The following is an 11,585-nucleotide window of genomic DNA, read 5'->3' on the forward strand; positions in this document are numbered from 1 at the left end:
TTTGGAGTTTGAACTTCACTCAGCTCCGCGAACAACGAAAAAATATAACAAAATCTTACATATTCCTTACTGAGGCTTATTTTTTACCGAGAGCATTTCCTCCTTCCCGGGCACGGCCATTTGGCGAACGCCCATCGAGGGTATAATTTCCACGCTTTTCCCTATAGTAAATATATTGACGTCATGAGTACATTTGGGTACTGTGTTTTGATCTAAGATTCCAAATCATCTGCTGAATATATTCTGGGTAATCCAACAAGTGCCCCGTGCAGGGTCATTTCAATCACCACAAAACGGACAACAGCAAGAAGATATTGATAGAATATCTTCATCGTAATATATGTATATATTTATATTTAGGATTTGCTGTATAATACCGCGGAATGCTGCGTATTTTTAACGAGGTCTCATTTAAATGGAGTTTTCAAGTTGATATAGATAATAATGAAAATGCATATTGCAGCATAGTTCCGGGCTAAAATAGTGTTGCTAGGCTGGATGTTGCGCCAACATTTAGTCAACTGTCAGAAAAATATGCGTTCTCAGGTTGCCAAAGATTTAAGTTAACCTTAACAATTTCTAGAATATGTTTGATAGGACAAGGAGCGGCCAGCTATTTTTAGAGTCCTTCTGAGAAACTGCTGCCGGAAAGGCGTAAACAAGCTAGCTCTGCCCATAGTTGTATTAATTAAACCATGGCTCTGCCGATCTGCTATAGAGCAGAAACCAAAAATTACCTGAATTAGCTTGCTAAACTATGAACCTTTTCTTTTAACCATCCAAGACAAACTTAATATTAGTCAAAACTTTTAGCCGAACAAGGCTTTAGATAGCAAAACAAAATTGCTTTTCGGTGATTTGCAAATTTCATGCACCCCTTGCCAATGTTTATTCTGCTCATGAACACAAGATATCGGTTTCCAACTCTGTTGCGGCACTGCTGGCTCCTGGTGGTAGACTGGTTACTGCCAGTAAGCAGTAAGTTAAGCAGTAAGTACCAGTAAGTTACTGGTAGTGGTAGCGCCGTTGCCGCCGCACCGCTGCCGCAGGCTCGCAGTCGCAGGCTCGCAGCCGCAAGCCAGTTGCCGACTGGTTGCAGGCTCGCAGCCGCAAGCCAGTTGCCGACTGGTTGCCAAAACAGAAGGTTGTGTAGTTGCGCCGCTTATAATTTTTGCTCGTTATCAACATCACCATGTCGCGAGATATTGCTGCCGATCAGCTCAAGCTATTCAAGAGCTCTGCAACTGTAAGTGAAGTAGAAATTAGATTTAGAGAGTCAGCTTGAATAGTAAATTGATGTTTGATCTTTCTTGCTCCTGCTAACAAATAAAAGTTGGTTGGGGAACTAATTTAACTAGTTCATTTGTTTTTAATTTGTACTGAACCGTGAGTAGTTTTAGGAGATAAGGTTACATATTTCCGTTTTTAAATGTTTGAGGCTGAGGTAGCCTATGTTGCTTCAAACGTTCGTTCATGCCTACTACTAACATATGTTTGCGTCTGATACAGCTGTCTGTTAGTGTTACGATGTCGGTCAAGTCCTACTGGTACAATGATACTCTACTTTTGACTATTTGTCATTCGAAGATTCTGTGCTTGCAAATTGTAATGGTAAAGCCGTGATGTTCCATTGATGTATGATTTCTTCTGTACAAAAATTTCGTGTATTTTTGCCAGCGAAATGTGGTTCTCTCGTATCACGCTTTGCGTTGTATGTAAATCATTGACCACCTTTAGTGCACACAGTCTAAATAGTTCAATGGACTTGCTAGGACACTCACACTGTCACACACATCACATACTTAGGGTGCTGGGTGACGAATGATCACATGGATCATTCCATTTGCATGGATCGATTCCATTTGATCATGGAATTGCTATCTTCATCTAAAATACAGTTCTTTGATAAATAATGTACTTAAAAATCGTGTATTAGTTCACATTTTCCTAATCTGAAACGTGAGTATAATGCCGTACTATTGTGCCGTCATTTCTTAAGGCTAATCGTACAGTTGGCTGCACTATGTGTATCTCGCCCGACACAACAGGCTACATGTGAAGCTTGCAGCCTACGTGGCCTGCAAGCTGAGAACGAATTTGCACGTGCGTGAAGTTTTGGAGCGAGTCTAATGGATTCTTCAGCTGCTTATGCCGTTCTTTTGTTGTCTCATACAGGCAGGCTAATGACTTTAGGCGGACAACAGAAGCTAAAATTAGCCGATCCTGCTAGAATTTAACCTTTAACGAGGATTTTTTGACGTTCTTGTCACTGTTTCCAGTTGACATACTCAAATTAAAACTCGGCAGCTCACTGCAGCAGAACTGTTCGTACAGTAACGCCTATTGTGTTTTCCTGGAATTGGTCCTAATTTCGTGACTTGTCGAGCTAAGAATGGAGTTCGCAGAACGCCTTTGAGATGCTGCCGGTAAGAGCCTTGCGAGCATCGGTGGTTATGGTGATTTCACGAGTAAATGCAATCGTTTCCAATTCAAGCTTACTATATCGCATGTCCTAAACAGTGTACATCGAATATTGCGTTCAGAGTTCACCCGTCCGCGTTACAATCTCTGAGGACATATAGTTTTATACAGTTTTCTCGTGTCTGAGTTATTTCTGGTTATACTAGAAGTTCGATAAAAAATGTTGTACTAATTAAATTTATTAAATGTTGATTAATTAAGTTATTAAACGATTCATTATAGCGATGCAACGATAAAACAAGACGTGAATAAGAAATGCGTTACAAACTTTGATGCAAAAAAAAAAAAAGACAAAAGTTTGTTCTTTGGATGTAACACATTCGTGGAGATTGTTATGTGATTTTGCTGATTCTCAGTTCGATTTCATATCTTTATCTGCGAACACACTACACCACTCACTCAACTATGTACATTACATCTCTGAAAATTTAAAAGCGAAGAAAATTCAACACCAATTCACCATATCTCTTCTGAAAACATTCCGGAATCCAGCTCCATCGTCCATTCCAAAAATCGGAGCCGGAAAAATCGAACCGAAACTAAAAATCGTTTCAGAGCTGGACGCCGAAACGTTTTTGACAAAGATATGTTGAATTTGTGTGGATCTTTTTCGATTTTAAATTTTTTGTGAATTAACGATTTAAGCAATCTGTTGACATTAATACTTAAAAACATCTCTAACAGCAGACAACTTCCATGACTCGCTTTTTCGATTCAAGCAATTCATCAACACAATAGATCATGAATTGACAACATGGATACTAATAATATGTCGACACCTATTGGTACAACAAATAAATATGCTATATTTTGAACATCAACAAATAAACATGCGTCGTTTTGATCTCTGAACCTGAGAACCGTCTACCGCCCTGTACAGGAAAAGGAATCATGCCCCGGATCGCTCACGACGAGCTCCGGCTGCCCAGTGGGCGACAAGCTCAACTCCCTGAGCATCGGCCCGCGCGGTCCTCTGCTGCTGGAGGACCTGCAGTTCTTGGACGAGATGGCCCACTTTGATCGGGAGCGCATCCCCGAGCGCGTGGTGCACGCCAAGGGCGGAGGTGTGTTATTGTGACGATGTATCAATTGTTTCATGTCTTTATTTATTTTTATTAAGTGCGCCGAATGTTTGGTTTGGTTGGGCAAAAGATTAAAGTTTATATAGCCCACGCATTAGTTTATTGATGGACAACCATGTAACATTACGAAAATAAACTGTTCTATTATAACTCCCAAACAGGTCGGTCAATCGAAGCGAAATTCAACGGGTCAATTAAAGCTTTGATAATTTTAGTTTAACTTTCCCTAATTGAGTCATGGCTGCAGATATTACATTTTTACTTGGCGCAATCTTAGAGTTTTATTAAACTTTATTGATACTGAAAAATCTGTATGAAAATAATCTGTTCAAATGAATGACGATATGAATTTTTGTCCGAATTTTGATCCCGTGAATGATTATAAAAAGTTGATCAAGAGGCATTGCCAGGAAATCTTTCGCACGGATAGTAACGCATTGAGCTGACAGCGGCAGCATCGTGTGCACATGCAGGCTAGTCAACTGAGCTGCGCTGCGGAGTGCAGTGGAGCAAGCCGACGTGACCTCCGAAACTGCGCTCGAGAAATGTAACCGCATTTTTTCTTCGCTCGACGTTCGTTGAGTTGGTGGCTTACGTATTGAGCAGCGTCGAGTCACGTCGCTGAAGGCGTTCAATTCCATGACCAGATATCGAGGCTCCCGTCGTTGTCGTAGACAACTTCGCTTTTAAAACTCGTATAAATGAGCTAAATTTTTACGTTCATCTCGACTGTATTTTCTCCATGCCTGCACACGATTTCAAAATAATTAAATAAAGTTCCAGGCTAAAAGAATGTTTTTTTTTTGCAAGGGATATTATATAAGGTTGAAGACTATCGGTTTAAATGGCCACCCCACCCTGAGCTGTAACCTTGAGGTTGCCCTCTAGACCGTTCGTCGCTTGCCGGCACGGCGGCGTCCGTCCGGTTCACAGACTTTCTTGACGCTGAACGTTTTTTGGGGAACTTTGTGCCTCCACTGGAACCTTTACTTGCACATTCCTTAACTGCTCTCGAATAAATAAAGATGAAGTCTAATACCTATGTTTTAGACAATTAAAGATAAAAAGTTGAAATAGAGGCAAAAGAATTAAGCATGCTCAGTCTTAGAAGCTAGATTAAATTTTTCTGCATAAAACACAGTAGAATTAAAGTTTACTTTAATCGTATTGCTTCTCTGTGCTCTGGGTATTTTGTGCATTTAGGTAAATTTCAACATTATAAATTAAAACAATTTACAGTCCACTGTTTCTTGAGAGGAAACTAACGCTCCTGTTTGATAACTGTCCTTTTCCGAGGCTAGCACGATGCGGATTTTTTTTTTAATTTTTGTTTAATTAATTTTTTTTTTAAATTAATGTTTTTGCAGGATCCTCAAGTCTTTAGCGGTGCATTATCAATGGTAACTACACTTGGTTATATCTTATATGTTCTAATAAAATCTTATATAGCTTATTGCTGAAACGATGTAAAAAGTCTTTCCCAGAGAAAATGATTTCTGTGTTAATTCCCACAACAAGCCGCGCATCTTATCAGCCTGATAGCTCCTATCTTTGTCACTTCGTACCTCTCGTAGGCACTACTTGATGCTGCATCCAAGAAGAATGAGTTTCAAGTAACACATACAATCTGATGAATTAATAGTAGCATATAAAATCGTCAAGCGAAACAGCAAATCATATTGAATGCTCCCGCTTTTATGAAAAGATTAATTATAGGTTTGGTTCTATAAAATCGGGTCTATGTAAATGTTTCGATTATGCATATGCACGGAATTGCACTGCAAGCTTGCCGTCGGGATGTAGCGACGCCATTGTTTTTCCAAAGTCAATTTTAGAAGAGAAAGCTGCTTCATCATCCTACGAACGAATGTAAGCGAGCCACTCATGCTTTCTAGCGGTCTGAACGAACGACTCCTGCTGTTGCCATGCGCGCATGCGCAGTGCAAGGCATGATGCATCAACTTCATGCGCGCTGCTTGTCTCCTGCCAAAGGAAAACTGTGCACCCAGACTAATTTTTCCTCGTATCAGTACGTAGCTTCATCTGGATTGCACTGGGTTGGTCCGTTGAAGAGACTATACATAATAATCAATGCAGAAGTGCCAAACGTTTCCCTGTTCTCGAATTTTAATAATGCAGTTCAGTCATTCGTAAATTGATATGTTTGAATTGTGGAAATTTATCTTCATTAGGATATTTTTAAAGCTAAAATTAGTTTTGAATGAATCGAATTGCAAAAAAAAAATAATGTTAGAATTATACGGAATCCTTGCTGAGGTTTCTCCTGATTGTGAATTAATGCTTACTTTAATTTTTTATAATTGTTAAGTTGATTCTTATATCTTACTCAGACACGGGTTAATTTGTTCATCTTAGCACGCTTACCTAAGCAAAACCCGTAACTTCAACGCAATGTTCTAGCTCGCTTCATTGTAGGTATCAGCGCTGAACGTTAAGGTCTTGGGTTTTCCCGTCGAGCAATGACGGTTTTGTCGCTTTCCTTCTTCGCCGTGACTCGACAGTTCTTTGTGAGGAGCTGCCGTAGGCTACAGACTTTTTTTTATTGAAGCGGCTGAGATTTCTTTCCTTTTAGGTGTACCACAACGACTGCGAGGGGAACATTTAGCTCCCATTCGAATGCACTATTTTTTGGACGCAATGTATATTTTTAGGAGGGATTCATATAGCGAGAAAAGGAACGAGTTTATTATAAGGTAAATTATATCAACGCTTTAAAATATACGCTGTAAATCACAATTTAAGGACATTCTGTAATTTTACATTAATGTGCGTGGTTTTTTTCGTGCGTCCATGCACCTAGCCAATGAGAAGAGTGTAAGCCCAGTGTTAAACTAATAACTCATTAAAAAACAGTTTATGCATAACAAGTTCTTGAACTTAATGACTACCTATAGCATTAAATTGCCTCTTCAATCATTACAGGTGCGTTCGGAACGCTGGAGATCACGCACGACATAACCAAGTACTGCAAGGCTGCCGTGTTCAGTGAAGTGGGCAAGAAGACGCCCCTCGCCATCAGGTTCTCCACCGTTGGCGGTGAGAGCGGATCAGCCGACACTGCCAGGTGGGTGTACAGTACAGCCCATGCATGCCTAATGTTAAGCCTTGAACCTAGCATCTGCCTGATTAAGGATTGGCGTTCAATTCCATGACCAGATATCGAGGGCCCGATATTTCGTTGTTTTTCCCCGAGAGGCCTATTTTTCTCGATGGTTGTTGGTTGAATACTGACCAAATCTGTACGTTCCATTGTTGCTTTAAAGTTACATGAACGTGAACGAATGTAATCGATTTCCCACCCCTAGCTACCCGTGTCACTATCGTAATTCCCTCTCACTAGATTGTCCTGTCAATTTATTTCGAAATTGAACCTTGTTCCAATCGATCTTCGTATTTATGATCATAAATTTTTTCTTAAGGGATCCTCGTGGATTTGCGATAAAATTCTACACTGAGCAAGGTAACTGGGACCTCGTGGGGAACAACACTCCGATCTTCTTCATTCGGGATCCTGTGCTCTTCCCTTCCTTCATCCACACGCAGAAGAGAAACCCTGCCACGCACCTTAAGGTGAGTGGCTTCTGAGTGTGCTTGAAACTGCCTCTGACGATGGGATTTATTTCTTTTGTGAATGAAGAGCCCGCAGTTATGTTGAAATTACTGATGCGTGAGACTCTGATGAATAGAACTCAGCATGGAGCTTCCTTTGCCCTTTTTATTGATTTAAGGAAAAAATACATTCCATTTTATGTTAAAAATGCAATTGTAAATAATGTGATTTTAAAAATATGGAGAAAAGTAAAGAAATACGGGTAATTTCGTGAACCAGAGCACATTTAACGTTCTATGCTTCTTTGTCATGCATAATTTTTTTTATATTATGCACTCGCGTAATTTTCGATGTAAAAATACCCACTTCAACGAAACGAAACGAAAAACGAAATTCAACCGACTTGCTGTAAACCATGGTTTCCCTAGGACCCTGATATGATGTGGGACTTCATCAGCCTGCGACCAGAGACCACTCACCAGGTGTGCTTCTTGTTCTCTGACCGCGGCACCCCCGATGGCTTCCGCTTCATGAACGGCTACGGCTCACACACCTTCAAACTCGTCAACAAAGAGGGCCAGCCCGTCTACTGCAAGTTCCATTTCAAGACCGATCAGGGCATCAAGTACGGCTCAGTGTTTATAATTTTTTTTTTCAGTTACGTTAGCTATGCTAATGTTCGGTCGTGCCGGAGCACTAAATCCATAGGTCAGTTTTCTGACCAAGATTTGAAGTACGATTGTATTTTGTCGAATACTTGTATTGCAGGTCAAAGGTCCTCGTATAATTCTCTCTACTGCTCGTTTATTCCAAAAAATGATGAAGGAATTATGCGAAGAAATGTTTTTTCAACTCGTCTTCTAGTTAGCTGCGCCTTAGTAGCGTCATTTCGCTCATCGTCACTGACGCCAGTTGCTCATAATTTCTTCTCACTGGCCTAGTGACGAACTATATTCTGACGAAAAACGAATAATTAATTCTCAGTGGAAATATTGAAACACTGAATGTTAATTCAAGTTTAAAATAATTCAATCAGGTAATATCACTTAATTTAATTTAATCACATTATGACTGGTCCTAAAAACACCAGTTCAATAGCTGAAGTATATGATTGAACTAGATTAATAGAGGCATTCGTTGGGGTATGTGTCATTCTGTTTAATATCTTCTGGATTTGTCCTTAATTTGCGGCTGGTCTTACTGAACAGAGTGGATATCACTCGGATGAGCTTGTTATCTGGATAATCACGAGTAGAAAGAACTCGGATGAGCGGCAGAGTATATGGCACACGGATGACATTCAAGTTCATAATTTTTGTTTGGTTGCAGGAACTTGTCGGCGGAGCGCGCGACCGAGCTGGCAGGCACCGACCCCGACTACTCCATCCGTGACCTGTACAACTCCATCGCCGCGGGCCAGTATCCCTCATGGACTATGTACATCCAGGTACCTTGCCGCGGGACACGCCCGTTCAAATTCGGCATTTTACACATATTTATTTTGTGCATGCATTTCTACTTCAGGTAATACTCATCCATTAAACTGAACATCTTTTGTACACTACACTGCAGTTTGTGTGCTTGTTACACGGATAATTCCAGAAAGGCATAACAAATACGCGGCCCATTGGTGTATGGAAAACCTTTATTTACTTAAGAAATGCAACACGCGATGTGTGCACATGTTGTTGCGCCCTTTTGAAAAAAGCGTTTCAAAGTAACAAGTTTCGATCCTTGCAATTTCTTCTCCGACAATGATAATTCCTGAGCCACCTTCATCTATACGATGTTTCTTCGTTGCAGGTGATGACATACGAACAAGCTGAAAAGTACCGCTACAATCCGTTCGACGTCACCAAAGTTTGGCCGCACAAGGAATTCCCTCTCATTCCGGTTGGAAAAGTTAAGCTGGATCGTAACCCCAAGAACTATTTCGCCGAGGTAAACGATGTGCTCAGATTTTTCTAATCACATTTCTATTTAATATTTTCTGACGTTCATAGTTTTCTAATTTGCATTCAGGAATTCCTCCTGCAAAAAATGAATATATTTTAACGTACTTTAACATCTTTGAAACTTATCCTTCTGTTTTTCAGCAAAATATTTTCTTTTTGCTACTTGCTTCCATAGTTATGGATTATTCCTAATTTTTTGCGAGGTCAATTGTCTTTGACGCCTGATTTTAACTTTATTCATTCAAATAACTAACGTGATCGCCAACAATCGTCTGAGTGTACCTCGTTATTGCGAGTCAGGTGGAGCAGATCGCGTTCTCGCCGGCTCACATGGTGCCCGGTATTGAAGCGTCGCCAGACAAGATGCTGCAGGGCCGCCTCTTCTCGTACACCGACACTCACCGCCACCGCCTCGGGCCAAACTACCAACAGATACCCGTCAACTGCCCCTACCGTACCAAGGCTGCTAACTACCAGCGAGATGGGCTCATGTGTGTCACTGACAACCAGGTGTGTTGTGGTTCTCTTCTTATACATCAAGATATTATTTTCGGCCTCACGGTCTACTCGATTTTTAACGTTAGAAAGTCCAAGATTTTATTTCCCAATTTTTGCATCCTCCGTACATTTTTCATTTATTGTATCGAAAGATAATTTACTCATAATTATTTTTAAATCTGCTGCAGGCTGGGGCACCAAACTACTACCCCAACAGCTTCTCTGGCCCCGCTGACTGCAAGAGCTACAACGGCTGTAAAGCAAAGTACTCTGGTGATATCGAACGCTTCAATTCTTCGGATGAAGATAACTTTTCCCAGTGCACTGACTTCTACAGAAACGTGAGTGTGCAGGTCTAATGTAGGCTTACGTTACAACCTCCTCTACATGAACAACGAACAGAAATCTTAACAAAAAATGGGGAATTTGTCCTTCAAAATTATACAGATTTCTGAAATTTTGTAGCGAAAATCTCATTCTTGTTACAGGTGGTAATTATCTGAACTTGTGTTGATTCTCACAGGTTTTATCTGAAGCCGAGCGCGGCCGCCTAGCCGACAACATAGCAGGCCACTTGGTTTTCGCCATGGACTTCATCCAGGACCGCGCCATCGGAAACTTCGCTAAAGTCGACGCGGGCTTCGGACAGGCCATCAGGGAACGCATCGCTAAACTCAAGACCGCCAAACTTTAGAAATTCCACCATCTAATTCCTGAAAATTATTGCGAAGGCTATGATTTTTGGCTGGTCTATTCATGACATTCAAGATTATTAATATGAATATGCTCTCTTCACTCTTATTTTTGATCTGTGATGGTTTCGGTGGTGTTGTAATTGAACGTTTTAGTTGTAAAGCAACACGGACGATGACGAAAGTGCCCGTCTCTGGTATTTGTGTCTGAAACATTTTCTTTGCGCTCATAATATTCCATGCGTATTTTGAAAGCCTTACATTATTTTATATTAAATTATCATGGATATTATTAACTTGTAATCTACAGAAATCGGGTTTGACTAGACTCACGGATCTGAAACGAGTGGCTTATTTAGTATCGTCGTTAGCATCAGTTATGTCCGTACTACTTTTGCTGGAAGCATAATTCTCGATGATTACTTCAGCTATTTCAGCGTAACGGTGCCCAGCATCAATGAATCACATTCCGCAGAGTTGTCTAAATGATGGTCGACTAGTTTATATCAAGATTATTTTATTATATGATTTATTGCTCACTCTTAACTACAGAATCCCTTAGCAAAATCTCAACGAACTTAACATTCAACAAAGCAGAGTAATTTTTGTCAATGGATTTGTCGGAGTTACCCTATTTTTAAGGACGTTTTGCTGTGAAATGTTCGTTTAGTGATGGCAATTTACGTCAGCGTATTATTCACTAAATCGTGCCTTTTGTTCCTATTGTGGGAAATGCATTGATCTGGCTGAATGATTTCGTTTGAAATAATGCCTAACTTCAATATCATCTCAAAATTGAAGAGGTATATAAGTTCATGAGAACTTATCGCTCATGTGAATCGGCAATAATATGTTGAGCTAAGCGTTTATTGCGTCGCTGGTTTTCCTAAGTTGAGTGTTTAAAATTTTTTAATTTTTTGGTAAATTTTAAGCGAATGAACTAAAGTTGTCATAAAGTCTTCTCGGTGTGGCTTCATTGTTTTTACAAGAATTTAATTTTCGAATATCTTGTTGTTTGTTTCAGAGTTTGCTTGTTTGAGAGTATAACCTGCATTTAATATTTTTCTATTAACTCGTTGCTGGTTGTTTGAACTAGCTACTTTGTACTGCTTGGAGCGCGATTCCGGTTTCATTGAAGGTTTATGTAGTATTTTTTTCTGTCTCGTATTACGGGTTAGATAATGTTGCCACTGTTCTAATGCTCGTTCTATTATTATATCGTGGAGTTGTTGGATCTTTGTGCGGTACATACATTTCAATGACCCTTTATCTATTATGCTTCAGTGAGTAATAAATCGGTAAAATA

The 11,585-nt window shown here is 40.1% G+C and overlaps 1 protein-coding gene across 1 annotated transcript; it reads left to right on the forward strand.

Annotated features, from left to right (window-relative positions):
• Positions 1-1,100: 1,100 nt before the first annotated feature.
• LOC108673199 (catalase) lies at positions 1,101-11,585 on the forward strand. Its single transcript, XM_018160986.2, has 10 exons — positions 1,101-1,246; positions 3,362-3,545; positions 6,507-6,648; positions 7,004-7,154; positions 7,563-7,759; positions 8,464-8,581; positions 8,938-9,075; positions 9,390-9,599; positions 9,776-9,928; positions 10,111-11,585. Exons 1-10 carry the CDS (start codon positions 1,193-1,195, stop codon positions 10,279-10,281), a joined length of 1,518 nt encoding a protein of 505 aa, XP_018016475.1. The 5' UTR covers positions 1,101-1,192; the 3' UTR covers positions 10,282-11,585.

Source organism: Hyalella azteca, unplaced genomic scaffold, assembly GCF_000764305.2.
Source record: "Hyalella azteca isolate HAZT.00-mixed unplaced genomic scaffold, Hazt_2.0.2 contig6145, whole genome shotgun sequence".
Taxonomy (NCBI): domain Eukaryota; kingdom Metazoa; phylum Arthropoda; class Malacostraca; order Amphipoda; family Hyalellidae; genus Hyalella; species Hyalella azteca.